The 24,757-nt window shown below is 36.5% G+C and overlaps 1 protein-coding gene across 1 annotated transcript in view; it reads right to left on the bottom strand.

Moving 5' to 3' along the window:
• Positions 1–804: 804 nt before the first annotated feature.
• LOC150091396 (uncharacterized) overlaps positions 805–24,757 on the bottom strand; it is a 104,007-nt gene continuing 80,054 nt past the window's right edge. The window contains exon 4 of the mRNA XM_090383651.1: positions 805–1,074. Coding sequence (XP_090239777.1) covers positions 1,003–1,074 — 72 coding nt within the window. The 3' untranslated portion in view covers positions 805–1,002. The remainder of the gene's footprint in view (positions 1,075–24,757) is intronic.

The raw sequence follows: 24,757 nt of genomic DNA on the forward strand, positions 1-24,757 counted from the left end.
TTAAATTATCCTGTTAGTGAAAAGATTTAAGCTGATCAAATGCAATTCTGTTGCATCCGCAAAGATGATATTATGTAATCATTTGTTCGTAAAACAATGTCATATTTAGAGAGAAAAATGGTGATAGTTTAAAAAGTCTAATGCCTTTACTAGAAAAGGTAACAATGGAAACAAATAATTAGAAAATTTTTATACTACTTAAAAAAAACAAAAAACCCAAATAATCCCCCTTAGAAAGGATCGCAAGAGTAATGCAGCATAAGAATGAAAAAAAGAATATCCCCATATGTGATCTGTTGATTTAAAATATGCTACAGGTTAGCAAGAAACCTTTTAACCTTCTTCCAACCATAATTTCAAATTATATACATCAAGGGAAGAGAGAAAAAAAAAAAACAAAACTGGCCAATGAATTTTTAAATGCTACCTATAAATCTTCACCAATCATTGAAGTATCTGTTATAGCCAAATCAAAACATGGAACAATGATAAACAAGCTGAATACTTGTGTTTACTCATATGCAATGCCTTTCTGAAAAATGGATTTGAAGATATGCACAAAATTAGAGCAGCAAGTGGGCAATCCTTAAGTTATGAACAAATTTTGAAAATGGATATCTCTAGACCACCAGTCCTGGAAAATTAATTACACTAACTCTAAACAACAAAAATGTATCAATTAGGAACAATATCCTCCAATAAACTAAAATGAATGCCAGAGAAACTTTAAGAATTTAGATAACCAAGTTATAAAAACTGCAAAAAAATTCCAATGATTTGAATAAAATATGCCTGTCGAAAATAACAGAATTTGTTTTTATGTTCTTATTTTTGCATACATTTTAAGAGCTAAAAACAGTAATTTTTTAAAGGACTGATAATGTATAAACTGACATTTTATCTCGGTCATACAAATTAAAACACGTAACATGGTCATACCATGTATGTACAGAATGGCACAACTACAGCATGATATAAATGAAAGTTCTATTATATATCCACTCATGGCCATGTAATAGGTTTGTGTTTCTTCTTTTTGGGTGGGCTTTCATCTGGTGTGTCTTCAGTGCTTGCCTATAAAAGAAATTCCAACTGTAATTTATCATACAAAACCACACTAATTCTGCTAAAATTAAAGTATATTTAGATAATTAACAAACACTAAAAATTAAGTCCACAGTTATTAAATATAATAGCTACCATTTAATACTTAATAAAAATTCAGGGCTAAAGCTTCAAGGCTGCAGGAAAATTTACAGACATAAATTAGTGCAAATGCATCGTGTCTATATACAGTGAATTAACCTAAGCTATTATAGTGGTACCACTGGGTTATATCTCATATTGTGTAAAACCTTCACAAGTTGCTTGTTTGGTCGCCTGGGTAGTGGTATCCATTGAGAATAAGTAAGAACAGTCTTCTCTATTAAAGAAGCATTACTTATTCAAAGTAAAACTGAACAGACAATTCACTGTGAAGATTTTCACAATATGAGATGTATGTTAATAATGGCACTATAATTTTTTCAGTTGATTTAGTGAATATAGTAGACACGATGCATTTGCACTAACTTATATGTCTGTAAATTTTCCCACAGCCTGAGGCTTTAACCCTGTTTTTTTTTTTTTTTTTTTTAAATATTATTATTAAGTATTAAATTACTAAACACCATTTGGCAACTTTCACATTGTGGAATTATTTTTACAACTGAACTGTTATACCATCGGGATACTTACCTATCCACCTACGAAGGTGGATAGATACCTATGAAGGCTATTTGGCCCTTCATCGGTGGTAGGTAGGTATTAGACACAATGCATTTATTAATAATGCAGTAATAACTCGACTTAATGAGAATAATAACAATAACAGCTTAAGTACTGTCAGTCAGTGACAGTACTTGAAACCCCCAACAAACCTTTCATGTGCAAGGTCTGGAACCTTGCACATGTCAAGTTCCCACGTGTCCTAAAATGCATCATGGGAACTTAGGAGTTCTTTAAATAGAGGTGAGTACCGTCAGTTAAGCTGTTATTCTCATTAAGTCGAATTTCAACTAACTAAGTGCAGTAATAACATAAAATTAATACAGTGCAATATCTGAAAACCTGGTTTTCCAGATCTGGAGATTGCACAATAAATCTAACAAAGCATGAACAAAATCTGAACAGAAGTAAATGGAGAACATGTCTTCAGCTCAGCTGCATACTTTATGCCAATTTCTTCACATGACCAACTTATACATTTGGAAACTAGAAACTCAGGCAGAAGGTTACTGAAATACTTACCTTTCAAATCAATTTAATAATGTTTCATGCAAAAGAACGTGAAATAATGAGAATAACAAGAAAACTGATGTACAAATACTGCATGAGATATTTTTAAGATCCATCCCCCACCACTACACTACCAACATAGAACGCTCTTGCTGTTTTGGTGGCAATGAAAAAGTGTTCTGTGACCATCAACAATGCTTCTCATTGCGCTAAACTTACTGCACAAAAACAGACCCTCCATGGAAGAATGCGCATGCTTTATTCAGGATGCACTTTTGGTTGTTATCTCTTAGCATTAGTATAGGCATTATATATCCAGCAAGCTAGTTGATGAGACAAGCTAGTCTCATATATCAAGATGAGATTCTTGATATATGAGACAAGCTAGTTTTCAAAAGAACAATACTTATCCTTTGTACTGTACCACTGACCCAATGCACGCTTGAACATCACCAAGAAGTAGCAATCGTTGTATTTGTATACTTTAATTTGTATGAGTTTCCTTGTTTTACTTACCAAAATATTAAACAGCTATAAAGTATGAAATAAAAAGTCAAAAGTAACAAATACAGCCTGTATAAACACCTGAAAAAAAAAAACGTTTAACAATATTTTAGCAATCAAGCAAGTTATTTTTTGTGGGATTTCATTTCTGATGCAATGAAAATAATACCCTCCAATTGAAAAAGCAATAAAGATTTATTTTCAAAGAAAATAAAAGGGTTAGAGGTATGACAATTTCCTTAAACTTTTGTGGCTATCTCTACCTCTCCTAAATTACAATTATTTAAGCCAATGAGAAACATATCATAAATGCACAGGATGATGGATGGCAACTGTTCAGTAGTACAACATTCACAACAAACTTTACTGTTAGGTGTTCAGAGATATGAGGTTTGGCTATTAAATAACGAGCCTGTTGCAAGAAAATAAATATGATGAAATATTTCATACCTTACAAGTTATCACCTTCAAAATAATTGTTTTGGGCTTGCACATGCTGTTCCATACATTTCTTCCAAGTACAGAAACATTTTTAAATGTGACCTACTGTAAGCCCTTTTAACACACTGGCTGTGTTTTACTGAATGTCTTCAATGGACTGAAAATGGGTTCCCTTAAGTACACTTTTTGTTTAGTTTAAGGAATTAAAAATAATGTCAAGGGGCTAAGTCAGGCAGCTAGGGCATGTTCACAGACAGGGATTTGTTTTTGGCCAGAAACTGGCAAACAAAGAGCGCATTGTGTACTGGAACATCATCTTGATGGAGCACTCAACCATTCTTCCACAATTCAGGTCTCTTCCTTTGAATTTTTTCATACAGTCTTGTCAGAACACTTCCCAATAGTAGTAGAGGCATGTGATGCAAGAAAGCAAGTGTATGAGCATATGTAGCATCAGCCCAAAAAGAAAAAAAGTTTCATACATCCATTCCCTCTAAAAGTTTGTCCAGTTCATCCTTGAATTTATTTAAGCCATCGACTTCCATGACAGATGTAAGTTCGTTGTTGCTTTTTTTTTTTTTTGGTTTTTAGGAGCATTAGCAACTAAGGCCATATTGCTCCAGGAATATGCGGTGGTCATTCCATAACCTTTCCACATCCTCCGTATTTGGTGGTGATGGGCTCGAACCCTGGTCTAATCAAGAAACATGTGCTACGCACTGCTGCTCCTTCCCACTTGGCTACGGAGGCACCTGTAAGTTCGTTCCAGCAATCAACTACCCAATGGCTAAAGGCAAATTTCCACACATCTATTCTACAACTGTCTTTCCTCAATTTGAATTTATGTCCCCTCAGATTAGTAATCCCAACAGAATTGAGCCTGCTCAACTCATTCAAGGCCTTGTACCTTGCAGGTGCCTAGTCACCAGACACCGCAATTTGCAGAACTTAAGCCTTTCTTGGTAAGAGGACCTCTTATTTCCCCTTACCAATCCTGTTGCCCTTCTCTGTACTCGCTCAAGCAACTCTACATCCTTCCTAAAATGAAGCCCCCAGACCTGTATGCAGTACTCAAGCCGTGGCCTGACCTTATACAAAGGGATAATCACCGCCTTTTCCCTACAAGCAAAATTCCTGTATATCATTGGCCTACTCTGGCAGCCTGTCTGCATTGTTCAGAAAACTTCATATCTGGCTGCACAATTACTCCCAGGTCTTTTTTATTTTCTACCACCCTAAGTGTAGTATCACACAGTTGGTACATTTCTCTAGGGTTACTTCTACCCATATGCAATCAGATGTAGTACGTTCAATTGGCGGTCTTGATTTGGTGGGTTGGCTCCGTAGCCAAGTGGTCAGGAGCAGAAGTGCAGTAGCACACGTCTTTGAGTAGACCGGGGTTCAAGGCCCTGACTGCTGAATACGGTCGATCTGCCAACCCACACTGGACCAGTGTGGCAGATTATGGTCCATTTCCCTCAGCATGAATTGTTGAGGGGCTTCCATCCTGCAGTGGGTTGATAATGGCTGCACTTTACTTTTACTTTTTATACAGCCATAACAATTCCTTTAATATGTAAAACAAATTAACTGTAAATCTGCATATCAAAATTAAACATCAATCCAGGTTTCACAAACATAAAGAACAGGTCTGGTTTTCATTTGTTATTTGTTTCATTTCCCGTAAATACTTTGTTCTCTTAAGTATGATATTTTTTTTCCCATTAAAACCTTCTCCATTTTCAAGTTTCTTCCAATAATTCTCCACAAGATGGGATTAATTTTAATTGGCAAAGTTTCTATTTGCCAATTAAATTTTATTGCATTTTAATACTGTTCAGATTAATTTAGGTATAATCAGTACATTTTTTTTTTATTTTATACTGTTCAGATTAATTTAGGTATAATCAGTACATTTTTTTTTATTTTATAAAAAAAATAATCCTGGATTGTTCACCTTAATGACACTGCAATCAAACTGGATTAGAGAAAAAACTTTAAAAAGTTTTTTACAATATTTCGTGGGAGATAAGAAACTTGGAGAATGTTTATCTTTTATTTAACTTTGAATCCTTTTTATGATTTTTTTCTGAAAATCCTGTTGATACACACATTTTATCATTTAATGCTTCATCAAAATGTTTAATAACATTGAATACAATGTTCTTACCTTGGCTATGTACAGATTTTCCTCTTTTTGTCTTTGATACAGATACTGCTTCATCCATTTGTATGTCTTTATAAATGATGTAACTTGTGTATCACCATGTGCATACAGTAACACATAAGACCATGAGTTTAAACCTAGCTCTATGATGTGACTCCACCTACTGCAGGAATTTTCCTATATTCTTGACACAATGCCAGCGAGGGAACTAACTGACATGGGTACATCAGTTAGTCCCTCATTCTTAAGAAGTATTTTTACGAGATGCCAAAATACTTTTTAAGAATGAGATGTCTGATTTTCCAATGATGCACTGTCTTCAGCGTGAAAAAATAAACAGAATAAGAATTCACCATAATACTCTACTTCCTTTAAAATAAGAATGAAGTCTGATTTTCCAATGATGCACTGTCTTCGGCATGAACAAATAAATTAACTTCAGTAGTTGTAACAAATATCTTTTTTGACACTGCCCTTTTAAATAAGTTTGATCAAAAAATAAAACAAAATAATCACTGTCGAGTTCAAAAATTCTCCAAAACAAAGATTCGAGTTAGGCAAATGTTTGAGATAACATTAAATCTGTGAATAAGTTAATATCAGATTATTACTGAATATGAGGTTTGTACTTCCTTCTGCAAATTTAAAACTGTTGCCAAACTTGGTAGTTTAGCTGTATCAAGGGCAGATTATAACATAAGCTTCTTCTACCTGACATCAGCTAACTACAACTCTGAGGGCATATAGTAACACATAAGACGGGAAAGAGGCCTTTAAAAATTCCTCAGTGTTTGGGAACATTCAAGCCCACTATATTGTTACAAGGGCCAATTTTATGGAATGCTATGCTTCACAGACTCTAACCATCTCCTATCAGTGACTATTTCCACTTGAATTACTTTGGTGGCCAGTCTCAGTAACATTCTACCAACTGCTGACACATTAAGTAATCTTGTCCTTTGATTGCAGCCCATTTCTCCTGTTTGCTAGACACTGCAATCCAGATAATCCACTTCATAAATGATTACACTCTTCTCTTAATCCCGGGTGACGGCTAGGACATGAGCTGGGCATATTACAGCTTAGTTTATGATGCTGTAAAGATAATGGCATTGTGTAAATATTTTTTGACACTGCCCATCCCTTGTTTCCTATGAGAGTTGCTGCAATGCATCAATATCATTGACTAGCTAGTACCCCGATTATGGCATCTATCTTTTGAGGTGCCTCCGTAGCCAGGTAGGCAGGAGCAGCAGTGCGTAACATACGCTTCTTGATTGGACCGGGGTTCGAGCCTGTGCCCACTAAATACGGAGGATATGGAAAGGTCAGAGAATGACCACCGCATATCCCTGGAGCAATATGGCCTTACTTGCTAATGCTCCCGAAAAGAAAATAACAAATAAACTATCTTTTGATTGGCAACCAGGCAGAATATAGACTTCATGTAAATAGGAACATTGATGAGCAATTTGAGGACACACTATTTGCACTTGTAGCAGCATATATTTGGCATAAGCTCAAAAAATAATAAGAATGATATCATTATATTTTGACATCTGCAAGTGGGACATGGGGAGGGTGGTTAACATTTTTAAGCACTCCACAATAATGTTGGCCACTTTGGAACTCACTGGTGAGAAGCCAAAGATCTGATTTCACACATTCCCTGTGTATGCTGTAAGAATGGTGATGAATCCTAATTTTTCATTCTTAGGTAATGTCTACATGTATTAAATTGCTGTCACAATAATGTGCTTCATGTTTTTAGTAAGAAAGGTCAGCAAATCTGTTAAATATCACTGTATTTAAATACATTTTTTAAATTTTCATCAGCAAAACAAGCTACAGAATATTTTTTATATCATTAATATGAATATTAATAATATACTGCTTCCACTGACTTCATAGTTTATTAAACGGCAGACTAATTACATGGATGTTAAAAGCGATAAAATAATTATAAAACAAGAACCTTTCAACGCGACGAACCTCTTTCTCAACTTATATGAGACCAATGACAGTGAACAAAATATACTACACAGAGAAAACTCACACATTGTAAACAGCTTACAACTGTGAATTAGTTATGGCGAATGGGGAGGGGGAAGGAAACGATAACACGAGACATTCATTCATCGACTCTGGGAGTATATTGAGGTGTCTATTACTGTACCATTGATTCGGCATCTCTCATCGTGGTAAGACAATGGCCTCCATACATTACAATTCATTGTTGGTGCTGCCACTATATGGAGGGCCTTCCACCATATGAGATATTGTGTCTTGAACATAATCCAATATCAGATCACGAGGTTACAATTAAAACTGCTCTAGGCAACATTCACTGACTGTAATTTCTTGCCAGGTAGTGGCACACAACATCCTGGTGATATGTGCAGAAATACTTGGACAGTGGAGAATGTAAGTCACAGGGACATTTAGACAAATCCGACCTGACCCTGACAAACTCAGCTTCCCTATCAACAGCAAAGTCACAATGCGAGCATACATGGTTGAACAATGCCCTAGCTATACTATGTAGATGCCCAGGAGCATGTGCAGATTTATTATTTAACTGTCCCTGGGCATGGGTTTTCTACAAACCACCAAAGTAACTAAATGACAACATACTAAAACATCCAAGAATGGTAGAGCATTTTCCTCCTCCATTACAATAAACAGACACAAGGGATTAAGATATTGGAGGAGCGGCATGTCTGATCCTCGAGAAACTACTGCAAAGACATCAACATATCTATGCCATGGTCTAATGGAAATAGGAAGACCTGCAAATATGCACTCTTCAAGAGCTTCGACAGTAATATTCACTATGAGGACATCTTTCATTTCCCATCAAGATGAATGACTTATTGCTACACCTTACATTCCACACTGTCCAGACGTATTGCCACCATACTGGTCGTGTGCAGCTTCCTGGCAAGAAGTTACAGTCAATGTTGCCTAGGGCAAAACCGACTGTTCCTAAATTACAGTGGGCAAAAGTGGTATATCGTATTACTTGCCTGGATTATGCAGTTTGTTATAAGTCTAAACAGACTGTGATAGGGTATCCGAACATTAAAAATCTACTAGGTGCCTGACTTGCCTTCCCAGGGCAAAGTGTGGATAATGCTGGGTCCCACTAGGGGCCCAACAGCTAAATGGTCAGATAGAATGGTACACAACATTCCACTCCATATACACCTTTAAATCTCTGGCCTTCACAGAATTCTGTGTCACATGTACAAAAAATACAATGCGAAGAGGGGGGGGGGGAACCTCTGGTGCCGTCACTTTACAATATACTATGTTCACTCTCACTGGTCTCGTTTAGCATTAGTAGAGGCATATGATGCAAGAAAGCAAGCTTATATAGCATTAGCAAAAAAAAAAAAAAAAAAATCCTTCCCTTTTCGCCCATCCATTCAATCCAAATTCTTGTCTAGTTCTGCCTTAAACTTATTTAAGTTTTTGACATCCACTATGACACATGGAAGTTTGTTCCAACTATCAATCACCCACTGGCTAAAGGCAAATTTCCACACATCTATTCTACAATTGTCTTTCCTAAATTTGAATTTATGTCTCCTCCATTACAATAAACTTCCCTCAGGTGAGTAATCTGAGAAAAAGGAAGAATCCCATCAGCATTGAGCTTATAGGCCTTATATACCTCAATTAGATCACCTTGTAGTCTCCAGATGCTGCAATTTTGATACATTTGTTAAGGGGAAGTCTTGTCTGACAAATCTGGGATACTATGACACGGTCACAAAGGAACTGGATGCAAAAAATAATTTTTATATCATATACTTGGATTTCAATAAAGCTTTTGATACCATTGCACAAGGAAGACTACTGTCCAAATTTTGTTGTTTTGTATATTTATCAATGATATTGATAAAGGTATATCAAGCTTAATGTCAAAGTTTGTAGATGATACAAAGGTTGGCAGGGTTGTTGCAGTATGCTACTGCAACAGGATCTAGAAAAGTTAAGCAGATGGGCTGAGAACTGAAGTTTAACACTGGCAAATGCAAAGTACTACATATGGGTCACAGTAACCCCAGAGAAATGTACCAACTGGGTGGTGTTACACTCAGGGTAGTGGAGAATGAAAGAGACCTGACGGTAATTGTGCAGTCAGATATGGAGTTTTTTGAGCAGTGAAGACAGGCTGCCACAGGAGGTCATGGGGTCTTCTCAAGGATATACAGGAATTTGCAAGCAAGGATAAGGAGGTGATTATCCCCTTGTACAAGGCAATGGTCAGGCCACACCTTGAATATTGCATACAGGTCTGGCAGCCTCATTTTAGGAAGGATGTAGAGTTGCTAGAACGAGTACAAAGAAGGATAAAAAGATTGGTGAGGGTAACAAAGGGGTGGTCTTACTAAGAAAGGGTTAAGTTCTGCAAATTTCAGCAATTGGAAACTAAGCACCTGCGAAGCAATCTGATCGAGGTGTATAAGGCCTTGAATGGATTTAGCGGCCTCAATGCTGATGGGATTCTTCCTTTTGCTCAGATTATGAACCTAAGGGGCATAGATTCAAACTGAGGAAAAACAGTTATCGAATAGATGTGCAGAAATTTGCCTTTAGACAGCTGGTAGTTAATTGCTGGAACAAACTTCCATCTGTTTTTGTGTAAGTTGAGAGCTTAAATAAATTCACAGCAAAACTAGACAGATATTTGGAATGAATGGATCAGTGAAATGGAAAGAGTTTTTTTTTTTTTTTTTGGGTGATACTGTATAAGCTTGCTTTCTAGCATCATATATATATATTTTTTTTTATGTGAACTCCAAACACGAGAGGTATTAGAACCTATAGTACTTAGTACCGGCTTGAGTTGGAGATTGAGAAGACGAAAGAAGATATTTGTTGACATTGGACTTGAATTTCTGTAGATTGTAATTTTCAGGAAATACGTATGAAGGAAGGTTGTTTCAGAAAATGGCAGTTGAATGAATAAATGAAGAAGATGAAAAGTTGGTTCTGTGGGTTTGAAGTTGGACAGTAAATGGATGTTGGCACGTGTTCGGACTGTTTTGAAAGAGAGAGAGAGCGGGAATTATAGAAGCCAATTCAGAAGAACAGTGCCCATGGAAGTATATGTAGAAGAGGCATGCAGCAGAAACAGTACGTCTATGAGAAAGCGAGTGGAGAGACTCTGTTAGAGATGAATCATTAATTAACCTAACTGCCCTCTTCTGAATGGAATCAAGAAGCCTGAGAGAAGTTTTGGGGGCATCACCCCAGATGTGGGAACAATATTCCATGGCAGGGCAGATTTGCGATTTATACAGAGTGAGCAGCTTTTTGGAAGAAAAGTAACGCCGAGAGCGAAAGACAAAACCAAGTTTTTTAGATGCAGAGGAAGCAATATTTGTAATGTGCTTGTGCCAAGAGAGATTAGAAGTCAGGGTAATCCCCAAAAGAGATATATCATTTTGCCTAGAAATTGGAGTGTCACAAAAGATAAGCATAGGAGCAGAAGAATCCTTTTTGTGAGATATAAGACAAGACTGAGTTTTAGAAGGGTTGAAATCAACTAAGTTGTCTTTGCCCCACTGGAGATCGGCACTTAAAGAATTGGTAGCAGATTTTCGAGAAGTTGAAGCTGATTGAGTAGGACAAGGTTTCTCAAAATGGAAAGTGGAATGCAATGTGCTATCATCGGTAAAACTATGGATAGGATTTCCAGTCAATGGATGAAGGTCATTAATATACAAGAGGAAAAGAGTGGGGGAAAGAACTGAAACTTGGGGGACACCAGCATTAGTGGAAAAGTTAGAAGACAGAGAGCCATCTACCATCACCCTCAGTGAGTGATCAGAGAGAAAACTGGATAACCAATTACTAAAAACAGTTGGCAAACCATAAGATGGAAGCTTGTTTAGAAGACCTTTATGCCAAACACGATTAAAAGCCTTTGAGATGTCAAGAGCAACTACTTGTGGTTCACCGAACCTTTCCATTGAATTAGTCCATAAATGGGTAACATAAGCCAGAATATCACCAGTGGATCGACACTAGCGGAATCCATACTGGCGATCATTGATCAGGCAGAAGGTTTCTAGGTAGTTTAAGAGTTGGCAGTTAATTGATTTCTCCATTACTTTAGAAAGAGTAGAAGTAATTGCAATGGGACGATAATTGGATGGGAGGGATTTGTTACCCTTTTAAGAACTGGCTGGATATGAGCAAATTTCCAAGCAGAAGGAAGAACACCTTTGGAATAAGAAAGTGAAAAAAGGCAGCTCTACTAATGCTAATTTGCAGAACTTAAGTCTTTCTTGGTAAGAGCAACCCACGTGTTCCACTATCCACTCTCTGTTCCACATTCCAGCTCTATATTGTTCTTAAAATGAGGCCTCCGGACATGTATGTAGTACTCAACGTGTGGCCTGACCATTGCTTTATACAAGGGGACAATCACCTCCTTATCCCTGCTAGCAAAATTTCTGTATATCATTGATAAGACACCATGAGGTACTCTTGCAGCCTATCTGCACTGCTCAAAAAAACTTCATATCTGACTGCACAATTATCCCTAGGTCGTTTTCATTCTCTACTACCCTGAGTGTAGTACCACACAGTTGGTACATTACTCTGGGGTTACTGCTACTCATATGCAGTACTTTTCATTTGTCAATGTTAAACTTCAGTTGCCACCTCTCTGCCCATCTGCTCAACTTTTCTAGATTCAGTTGGAGTAATGTCTTTACTGTTGTTAACAATTCTGCCAACCTTTGTATCATCTACAAACTTGGACATTAACCCTGATAAACCTTCATAAACACCATTGATAAATACAGAAAACATCAATGGGCCCAATACCTAACCTTGGGGCACTCCACCAATAATATTAGTCCACGAAGAGCAGTGTCCATTGTTTACCACTCTGACTTCTTCCACTAAACCATCCTTTTATCCATTGCAGTACCTTTCCCTTAATTCCATACTGCTCCAATCGGTACAGTAGTCTTCCATGTGAAACAGTACCAAAAGCTTTCCTGAAATCCAAGTATATGATATCAAAATTATTTTTTGTATCCAGTTTCTTTAGGACCACATCATAGTATCCAATCAAATTTGTCAGACAAGACCTCCATTTAACAAACACATGCTGTGTTTTAACTATTACTGCAGTCTTGTCTAGTTGATTCTGCAATGCTTCTTTAACCAGTGACTCCATTATTTTTCCCGGAACACAAGTTAAACTAACAGGTCTGTAATTACTTGTATCACGCCTTGATCACCCTTTGTGAATTGGGGGCACATTTGCACATCTCCAGTCCATGGGGACCTCCTCTGAGTCCAAGGAAGCTTTCACAATTATGGTTAAGGGTTTGCTTACTTCCTTTGCTGTCTCCTTTAATATAACTGGATAGATCCCATCCATCCCAGGCCTTCTTTATGTTCAATTTCAACGATTTCTCCTCCACTTCACTCTCAGTTATTACAAAATCTTTTAGCTCCCTGCTAGAGTTTGATAAGCTTCTGGCATCCACTTCCCTACAGACTTCCTGATGTGTAAATGTAGATACAAAATACTCATTTAGTTTGTCAGCTACCTGAGCAGGTTCATCAACAATCAAACCATCGATATCAAGTGGACCAATCTTATTCATCCCTTTCCTTCTAAAGTTCAAGAAGTGACCTCTAGAAGGAAGGGGAAAAGCAGCAAGGACTTCCTTCAAGAAGTCTTTGCATCCTTTGCCAAAGATTTCTCATTGTCTGCCTTCGCTTGCCGAACCACCTTTGCAACTTGATTACAGACTAGCTTATATCTACCACAGTCTTCTGTGTCATCTGATAATTTATATGCATACCATGCATCTGGTGAGTATGGGCTTGGCACACCCAGGGTCCTGAGCTGGATATCATCATTCTTCTCTTTCTTGGTGATTCCTTCTTCCTCTCTCTCTCTCTCTCTCTCTCTCTCTCTCTCTCTCTCTCTCTCTCTCTCTCTCTCTCTCTCTCTCTCTCTCTCTCTCACACACATGGTAACTCGGGAATTTTTTTTTTTGGCTGGTGCAGCATAAGACTCTGGCTTCCTTGCACCATATGGCTAATAATAATAATGAGTGTCATTAGTTCATCTACCATCCATTTAGGCCTAAACCTTGAATAGTATTTTTTAAGTTGAGGAAGAGGCTCATCACCTTGAAAGCTTCTTGTCATGCATTTTATTTTAGGTTATCTTACATTTAACACTTTGAACTGTATATATTTTCAGTTTTTAAGGTATATTTTATTGCATATCTTATAGTCCATGATTAAGATGTGCAATAAAATGTATAATTAAGAAGATAATTTTGTTCTTAATTTTACATATTTTCAGATTTAATTATTGATATTTTACCATTTTAACATTCTTGTAATTAGTCCTCTGTTTTAATAAACTGTCACGTCAGTGGAAGCAGTATATTATTAATATGTCTAATTCTGACACCCAAGGCCTTTTTCTCTAATATTAATATGAATGGGAAATTTTTTTCAATTTTCATCAGCAAAACCTGCAGAAATTAATGGGTTACCAAAATATAGCAGAGCCATTAGGATTACCAATGAAAAAAAAAAAAAATCAGCAGTTATACATAAACTAAATCAAGTCACAAAATATAATTACTTGCCATCCACTCATCAAAGTACATTATCCAGTAATTAAATTTTAAACTTCATGATATCATGAAGTTTAAAATCATCTTCATGATAAATGGATGGCCAGTGCATGGAAACTGAACTTGGCCTGTTATAACGTAAGATCACTCATCGGTGAAGACAGGATATTAGAGCTGGAAAAGGAATTAGAAAACGTGAATTGGAATATCATCGGTTTGGCTGAAACAAGAAGAAGAAATGAATCACTTATAAGTTTATAAAGTGCAAATCTGCTAGAAACCAAGTGAGTGGAGGTGGAGTTGGGTTTCTGGTCCATAAAGATTTTAAAAACAACATTTTGGAATTCAAAAGTACATCACCAAGGGTGTCAAGACTAATACTCAAGATTTCTAAGAGATACAAGCTAAAGGTTATAATGATCTATGCACCAACATCGAGCCATGATGATGATGATGAAAATGTTGAAGAAATGTACACCGAAATTGAGTCTTCTAGATAGAGCAGAAAACCCACTACACTATTATTATGGGGGACTTCAATGCTAAGGTTGGAAAAAGACAAAGCAGTGCAGAAAGGGGAACTATAGGAAATTTTGGAATTGGTGAAAGAAATGAAAGAGGTGAAAGACTTGTGGAATTTGCAGAATCTCAAGGACTGTCAGTAATGAACACTTTTTTCAAGAAAAGGGTGAACAAAAAGTGGACATGGAAGAGTCCAAATGGATTAACAACTAATGAAATCGACTTCATCCTCACTAAAGGCCGCCGTAGCCTAGTGGTCAGGCGCGCGGGTGCATAAGTACATGTGCCTTGAGTGACCGGGGTTCAAGCCCGTGACTGCTGAATACGGTGCTGTTTCTTGTATTCTGTCTATCTTGTTAACTCCTCTGACTGTTTGGTCGTCCCGGAGTATAAACAGAAAATTTATTTATTTATTAATAGAAGATATATTGTGAATGATGTTACTGTCCTGAATAAGGTAAATGTTGAAAGTGATAACAGAATAGTAAGAGGTACACTTGATATAGATGTAGGAAAGGAAAGGAAAAAACTGACTCGAGTAAATAATACAAAGGTCTCTGAGATAACAGAAGAGGAGAAAAAGCAGTATGTACTGGAACTTAAGAACAAGTTTGAGCTTCTGCAGACTGCTCAGGACCAAGATATCGATGAGGAATATTACAACTTTCTGGAAGTGATAAAGCCCAAGAAACCTATAGGGAAAAAGAAATCCAAAGAAGAAAAAATTAGTCAAGAAACACTTGTCATGATGAATCGAAGACGACAAATGAAGAGCAAGAAAAACACTGACAGGGAAAAAATTGAGTATACTGAGTTATGAAAAGCCATTAGAAAGGACTCAGAGAGGACATAAGAAGATTTAACACAAGAAAAGTAGAACAAGCATTAAGGGAAAACAAAGGATTTAAATCGGCAGCCATGAGTAGTAATACAGAAAGACAAATGATACTGAAACTGAAGAATAGTGACGGTGTACTTATAAACAGCAGAGAAGGCATAATTCAAATAGCAGAAGACTACTATAGAGAATTATACAAGGAGCGAGGGAATGATGCCAGCAGTGGGGAAGATGAATTGCAAAGTAGCAACACATACGACATACCCGATATTCTTCCTTATGAGGTAGAACATGCATTGAAGAAAATGAAGAATCAGAAAGCCACGGGGGAAGATGAAGTTACTGTAGAGTTGTTAAAATTGGGAGGAAGAGACATAACACAAAAACTGGCAAGGCTCTTCACAAAGTGCATTAGAAAAGGTGTGACGCCTAAGCAGTGGAATAATGCAATCATAGTTTTGCTGCATAAGAAAGGAGATAAATCAGAAATTGGAAATTATAGACCAATTAGCTTGTTATCCCACATCTACAAGTTGTTCACAAGGGTTATTACTAACAGATTAGAAAGAATACTTGATGAGAATCAACCGAAAGAGCAAGCTGGCTTTAGGACAGGATTCTCAACTATGGATCACCTTCACGTAATATCACAGCTAATGGAGAAAGCAAATGAATATAAAACACCATTATGCCTGGCATTTGTGAATTATGAAAAGGCATTTGACTCCATACAGCATAAAGCAATGTTTCGGGCACTGGAAAGACAAGGCATAGTACCCCATATATTATGATTTTAAAGAAAATATATGAGAGTGCTACCTCCTTTATTAGACTAGACAAAGACAGTAGGAAATTTAAAATCGAGAAAGGAGTTCGACAAGGAGACACAATATCTCCGAAGCTGTTTACTGCTGCCCTTGAGGAAGCTTTCAGAAGTTTAGACTGGTCGCAGAAAGGAGTCAATGTGAACGGAGAGTACCTAAACCATTTACGATTTGCAGATGACATTGTCATCATAAGCCACGATCCCAAAGAATTAGAGGAAAATCTTAATCAGTTATGCACAGTTAGTAAGGATTTTGGACTAAAGATGAATATGGCTAAAACAAAAGTAATGATGAACAAGTATGCCACAGAAAGAGAAATAATGATTGAAGGAGCAGTAATTGAAAAGGTGGAGTCATATACTTATCTGGGACAAGTTATTAGCTGTAATAATGATAAATGGCTGGAAGTCAAGAGAAGAATAAATTTTGGATGGATAGCATTCAGGAAATATAGTCACATACTGAAGAGCAATATCCCAGTTTGTCTGAAACGTAAAATAATGAACCAATGTATACTCCCCACCATGACTTATGGAAGTGAAACTTGGGCACTCACCAAAAGAATGGAAGAGAAGCTGAGAACGACACAGCGAAAAATGGAACGAATTATATTGTGAATCTTACTGTTAGATAAGAAGAGAAACACATGGATTTGGCAGCAAACTCAAGTAAAGGACATTCTTATCAAAACTAAAGAACTAAAATGGTCTTGGCCAGGACACACAGCTCGAAGACATGATGACAGATAGACTAAGAAAATAACAGAATGGTACCCAAGAGGAGCTAGAAGAAAACCTGGAAGACAAAGGCGGAGATGGATAGATGAAATTCATGAGTTTGTGGGTAGTAAATGGATGGCCAGTGCTCAAAACAAACAGAAGGAACTGGAAAGTTGCTGGAGAGGCTTTCATCCTGCAGTGGATTGAAAATGGCTGATGATGATGATATCATTACATGATGAAAGACACAGTATCAGCTACAGATTCCTCTCCCACCCACAACTTAAGGTTAGTGTTTATTTTTAACTTGTTGCATACCTGATTTATCAAATAAAAGACGTTACATCAATTAGCTTAAATCACTATAGTTTTCTTTCTAAACTTACCCAGGGTATTGTTATCATACTGAAAGGCTATTCAGCAATACTAGTGAAAACTTTCCAGCACTTTGTGATTTGTTCATTATCCAGTACAACCTACACAAAACACATCTATCATTGGTTTTTACTAATACTGCCTGATATGCTGGTGTAAATTAAATTTTACTTCATGCACTTTACCTAACTACAGACCAGTTAGTCTGATGTAACGATTGGTAGAGAAAATCTTAGAAGCAATGATTAAGAGTACAATCCGGGGACATTTAGATAGATATGGCATTCTGAATAACACAAAACATGGTTTCGTTAAGGGAAAATCATGTTTAACTAAATTAGTAAGCTATTTTGACACAGGTACTTGTGAGCTTGACATAGAGAACAATTCCAACATAGTTTATTTGGATTTAGCAAGGCATTTGAATCAGTCCCTCATGGGAGGTTAGAATAAGCTGGAACATGTTAGGATTACTGGAAAATTTCTAAGATGGATTGCTGGGTAGCTGCAAGGCAGAAGGCAGAGGGTTCTGATTAATGAATATTCTTCAGATTGGTGTAAAGTCAGAGGTGGAGTTCCCCAAGGATCGGTTCTTGGACCACTGTTGTTTATGATTTTTATAAACGACATCAATGATGGGATAGATAGAAGGCTTGATGTCAAAATTTGCAAACAATAAAGATTGGTAGAATAGTTAATGATCAGTAACAAGCAGTGTTCCTTCAGGATGACTTGAACAGGCTGCAAGAATGGTCAAAAAGTGGCAGCTATGTTTTAATGCAGCAAAATGCAAGGTCTTACAGTTGGGAAATAGCAACCCCAAAATAAATTATACACTTGATGGGATTGCATTAAAAACAATGGAAGAAGAAAGGGATCTGGAAGTTACTATATGGGCAAATGTGAACTTTTCTGAGCAGTGTAAACAGGCAGCCAGGAAAGCCCACTGTGTCGTATCACTAATTAAAAAAAAAAATGGGAATCTGAAGGGCCACACCTCAGCTCAATCTGGTAGGAGAGGGAGTTTAAGAAATGGAATAGTGGGAAGGTGTTTTATTAAAAAAATATATATTTTGAAATATTATTTATTAATACTGAAAAAAAAAAAAAAAAAAAAACACATTACAAAAATTCAATTAGGTACAAATTAATGTGACTTTTGCTGCTGAACTTCTCGAGTGCGTCTCACAACATCAGGTGATGTATGCAGTAATTTTCATCTTTAAACATGCTGAGAGACTCATTTTTCAGATGGTTTCTTGATTTATTTTTAATGTAGTTCATTTTCAAAAATATTTGCCCACAGATATTCGTTGAACCAAAAACAGAGAGAAATCCAAACACAAATATTTTCAAATTTATATATATGCCTGGTAAGCTACTCCACACATCGTACACAATTTGGTCATGTTTTTTCAACTCATCTATCGCCGTCCATTTGTGTAGAATTGCAAGGGCAGCCCTTTACCACTCGTAATCCTTAATTTCCATTTTAAGACATTTTAGCCTTGCACTCCACATGTCCTTTATGGAGGTCATAGTCCCACTGTACAAGGCAATTATAAGACCACATTTGGAATACCGTGTTCAAGTCTGAAAAAGACATTGAGCTTTTGAAAGGGCCAAAGATGGGGAACTTATGGGTTGGTCACTCACACAACAGCAGAACCTTTCTGTATTTATTGGATGACTGCTTTCTACATCAACATGTTAGATAGACAACAAGGGAAAGCAATACTCTTGATCTAATTATCAGCAATGACTCTTCATGCATTAAGAATCTGCAGATAAAGAACGACTAGGTGGCAGTGATCACAGTCTACTGATGTGGGATTTGCAGTGGTGGGCTCACGAGAGCCCATTGTTATATTTTTTGAAAATTTGCAAGCCCATTGTTGAGATGATCATTTATTTTACAAATGAAATCCTGAATTCAATTATTGAGTATTCAGAGCCGAAACTACAGTGGGATAAGCAGAGCCACATCCCCAGCATTTTAATGGCGCAATCAATCAGTTATGTATTTTAAAATTGCTTCATTGTTGATTTAATTACAATCGGACCTGTTTAACCAACTTCTTTATAGCGATTTTTTTAAAAATCCCCCTTGGTAAATACATTTAAAATGGTTTCTGTTGAACAAAGAAAATTTCTATGTAACAAACAGATTAGGAGAGACAACTTTGTATGCACTGTTCTCACCTCTGACCTTTAGGCAATTTAGGTAATTAGAAAGCACGAATTAAGGGGGAATGGATTACTATTTCACAATGTTAGTGGTGTCTGTAAAACCTATGTGGTCACATACTGAGAAGTTCGCTCATCAATATGCTTTCCATAGCCAGTCAGAGGATTAAGAAGATTCCCGACATGGATAATAGCCTCTGGTCAACTTGTGTTGTGGTTCCCCCTTACTCCAACAAACAGGCACATGTTTTTCAGAGAAGTGAGTGTCCACGCCTTCCAGTAAATTTCTCCCGCCTATGTTTACTTGGTCACAGTAGCTGAATATCCGCGTGATTCTGACATTTTGCACAATATTCAACAGTAGCAATGTAATGGGGGTGGGGGATTGAGGCAACTAAGATATATAAACTTTACAAAGACGAAATTTGGCAGATTTTGAATCTTCGTCGAGGCTTTCACTGTGTAGAAAATGCTTTAAAATATAATGGTATACAGGCAATAATTAATAAAAAAAAGTATCACCAATCTCCAAAAAACCAGCGCGAATTAAGGATGATTGCTAAAGAACTTGATGTGGAAACTATAAAGATAGGTCGTGTATTCGGGGCACGATGAGCAGCTTGTAGCTTGCAGACAGCAATTGTGGGTTGGAGGAATTATCCCGCTTTGCACAAACATTTTGAATCAGAAGTTAAATATTCTGGATTATTAAATCGACTTTTAAATCTGGAATTTCTTAACCATTTAGCACTAATGATCAACATCCTGCAGGAGCTCTCTTACCTTTCAGAAGCTTTACAGAATCGCTATGGTAAAAGCAAATAAATTAATTATTTGAACTATCAATGCTATTACTAATTTGAAAAATTCTGAAGGTAAAATTGAGAGCATGTTGAAGTGGAAAGGAATATAAGGAATCAAATTCGAAAGTAAAAAAATTACCTTGTTACAAGTTATTAAATGCATTGTTTTATCCTTAAAGGATAAGTTATTAATGCAACAGAGTGATTTTAAATTAAATAAAGAAAATAACGATACCATTGAAAGCAGTAGCGGCTCATGACTCTGATGTATGGGGGTGCTGCTTCTTAAAGTTACATTAAATTGCCCTGGTTATAAGACATATAGACATAGATGGTAATAAGCAAGTTAAAAATACTACAAGACTAACTGGATACTTACCATTAACAGACTTGGGTAATCTCAAAATTTTATTTAAAAATAAAATCCATTATTTGGTTTTTATTTGTTGAAAATAGATTAATAACTTTTTTATTCAAGTTTGGTGTACTGTTTAAATTGGCACTGTGTGCCAATTTGAACAGTTCCTTTGACTCATTTTATCACCTCTAAAAAATGCGTATTGGCAACCTGCCAACTAGGCATTGACTCAAACACTGGAGCCAAAACGTGGACGGTAGAACTGCGTAGCGCACAGTTCCACCTATCGTTAAACTTGAAAGTTAAAAATTATTTCGTGTCTTTATTTGTTTATTATTGAAATTATTATTATTATTAATCAAATGATGCAAGGAAGCCTGAGGCTTATGCTGCACCACCCAAAAAAAAATTTCTTTCTGAGTTACCCTGAGAGAGAGAGAAGGGAATCACCAAGAAAGAGAAGAATGATGATATCCAGCTCAGGACCCTGGGTGTGCCAAGCCCATACTCACTAGATGTGAGCCCCTGGGGTTATGATTATTGGAAATTGAGCATGAGTATACTATACGCAGGACCTGTTAATAAAAATATTCATTGCGCTGCATTGTTCTTCATATAACTCCATTGACTGTATATTTAGATTTAAAATGCAGGAGGTTCTGCAGTTCCGCAGTGCCTACCAACGAGCCGCCCCTGACTGAAAGAAATTTTAAACATATGCTACCTGAAATTGTGGAATGTGAAAGAACTTTCGTCTCGGTAGCAAGATGGTGAAACCCAAATAAGAAATTGAAGATTTCTGATAAAACATGAAATAAAAATTAATGATTTTAGAAATTTTGTCGAAGACAGTTTATCTTTAAAACCGAATGAAATTCCCTTTTCAATTAAGAAAGCCAGAAATATCTTTGAAACCATTGTGATTACCAGTGCTGAAGTTGAGTGAGCTTTCATCATAAAGAATAAATAAATAATGTTGACAATTAAACACGTTGCAGATTATGATGACCATACATCTAAATGGAAAACCATTACTTCAATTTGATTCGGATCGTTACGTCAAATCATTCCTTTGTAATCATCGCTCAGCTATTGAGCAAATCAGATTGACAACAAATATTAATAAAGAAGTAAATTGTACATGGCAATTTTTAGAATAAATGTTTCTTGAATATTTGTGTAATAATTTTTTTTCATGTAATCTGTGATTTTTGTGTACTTTTTCTAGAAAGTTTGTTTTTATATTGTGGAATAGGTGCCTCTGTAGCCAGGTGGGAAGGAGCAGCAGTGCATAGCACATGCTTCTTGATTAGACCGGGGTTCGAGCCCGTCACCACCAAATACGGAGGATGCAGAAAGGTCAGGGAATGACCACCGCATATCCCGGAGCAATATGGCCTTAGTTGCTAATGCTCCTAAAAAACCAAATAACAACATATTGTGGAATGTTTTGTGATAGTTTTTATGTTATTTGTTATATGGGAAATATTTCATGTTATTTTTTATTCGCAATATTAAAATTTTGTCATGAAAAAAAAAAAAAATGCATTCATTATATTTCCCTAGTTGTTAAAAAAAAAAAAAAGATGAATAAAAAAGTTGTGCATATGCCGAGCACGCACGGTAGATGGTTTATATGAAACATCCTTCATGTTTCTTTTAGGTATTTTGATTTGTATATATTGAGTATGAAATAAAAGAGCTTTTTTATTGTAAATATTTTATTGATCATTCACAAATTATCATAATTTCTGGAAGACAAGATACAATGGATTTATAATAACCAAAGTAAGAGATGTATACTTGCGATTGCAACATATCTAAATGTCTCTGGAAAACAGCGTCGATTGAAGTACTGATCTTGCAGATGAAATGGCATACACAGCTGTTGGAGGCATCTAACAATGGAATATAACGAAAATGCGAGACGAAAAAAAGAAATTGTTGACAAATATTTGTATTGTAACAGTCATACTTACTGCAGTAGTAACTTCAGGAAGTATGACTGTGACGTCATACTATTCAAGGATTCTAAAATAGAATTCCGACACTATCATATCCAGTTATCATCGTAAGGGGAGGCATGGCAACCAGGTTTTTAAGTTTTTTTTTTAAAGATAGACCTAGAAATGTTTTATACATTCACTTATACGCATGGTTAAGGGGATAATAAGCCCCATCTGTCCACCCCCATGAATCCGTCCCGACTCGTGATATCATACTGGTCACGAAAAATCCATCACATGCTCTAATCACACTACTAGTAGTGCAAGCATGGGAAGCGCCTCTGGTGGAAGTCACGGATGACGTCACTTCTGTGACCAATCAAATTTACTTGATCGGTTACAGTGGTTGCAGTTTTCCTACTTCTTGGTAGAAGTAGGAAAACTGCAAGCCCATTGTTAAAATATTCACAGCTCACTGGGGATCTGCATACAGATGTAACTACTGTAGGGGTAAGGGGAAGGGATTTTGCTTTGTTAAGGTAACTATAATGGTCTTAGACAGTTTACATTCTTTTATTTGGAACCAACTGATTATATAATTATCAACTGCTAATTCGAAACGAAAGCATTCAGGGAAGTAATTGTAGAAGTTTCAGAGCTTTGCACATCAAATAAGCAATACTATTCTGGATTTCAACCTAAATGGATGACAGATGAACCTAGTGCCAGAGAATAAAAATGTACGGGTTGATTATAAATTATACGAGACACATAAACATTAAGTTGCCCGCAATCAAGTCACGGATGGCATTAGACAGGTCATGAGAAATCTTTGGCTAAGAAGGAGAACAAAAGGAGCAAAGGGTTCTTTATTTATGTTAATAGGGGAAGGAATGGAATGAACCACATTGGTCTTCTAGATATGATGTCACAACTATTAATGATCCTGTTCTGGTTGCTGAAAAACTGGATAAATATTTTGCATCTACATTTACACATAAAGAGGAAAAACTGGGAGCCAAATGCTTTTGTGATCAATTGAGAGGAAGAGACTGCTATACAAATTTAAGCAGCGTGGCACAAGTTATTGCTATACATGGTTGAGTGGCAGAGAATGATTATCAATGAGTGCTACTCTTCCCAGACTAATGTTATTAACGGAGTCTCTCAGGGTTCCATGCCAGGCCCTTTACTGTTCTCAACATTTATTAATGATATTAATGAAAACGTACCAAGTTTAATGTCCAGGTTTGGGGATGATGCAAAAGTTGGCAAGGGGGCTAAAAGAAAAATCAGGGTATGATGCTACAATAAGATCTAGAAAAATTGCCACATGGGCTGAAAAGTGTAAATTGAGGTTTAACATTTAAAAATGCAAGGTACTGTATATGGGAATTGAATTGTAATCCTAGAATAACATACCAATGGGGTGGTATTTTTCTTTCTCTACAAAAGCTACTGGAGAAAGAAAATGACCTGGGGATAACTGTATAAACTACATGAAGTTTTTTGAATAGTGTAGCCAGACTGCCTTAGGATTCTGTTAATGATATATAGGAATTTTGCTAGGGGACAATGAAGTGATTGTCCTGTTGTATAAGGCAGTGTTCTGCAACCTTTTTTTCTTCATGGCACACCTTATGTTATCTGTGACACAACATGGCACATCAAAATGTTAATCTCCAAAAAGCACAGTTTATGGCAATGTTAATATCAATATGCTTTAAGTCACAATAGTATCAATTATTATTGTTCCAACAACCCAACAGAAATTGGCTCATGCATATATTAACCTTTTATGAACCCTATATTACTATACAAAAACAGAGCAAAAAATAATAATAAATAAAATTCTATTAGTATTAAACCAAATAACTACGCAGACCTTCAATGTGATACCTGTGCCTATTTTGCTGAACACAGATGGGTGATGTGGCAGAATCATTGACAATACAAACTTCATTTCTTCACTGATGGATCTGAATCTCTCTCTCTCTTTGATGTTTTAATTTCGGTAAAGGTTGAGTAGCCCAGTTCACACAAATATGTAGTCGAAAATGGTAATAACACATTAATTGTCATCTTGGAGCTAGTCAGGTATTCTTTCCTTATTGACAACCAAAATGTGTCCAACTCCACTTCACAATGTTCTGTCTGCCT

The sequence above is a fragment of the Mastigoproctus giganteus genome, chromosome 1 (genome assembly GCF_048544385.1).
Source record: "Mastigoproctus giganteus isolate SK-2022 chromosome 1, ASM4854438v1, whole genome shotgun sequence".
Classification (NCBI taxonomy): domain Eukaryota; kingdom Metazoa; phylum Arthropoda; class Arachnida; order Uropygi; family Thelyphonidae; genus Mastigoproctus; species Mastigoproctus giganteus.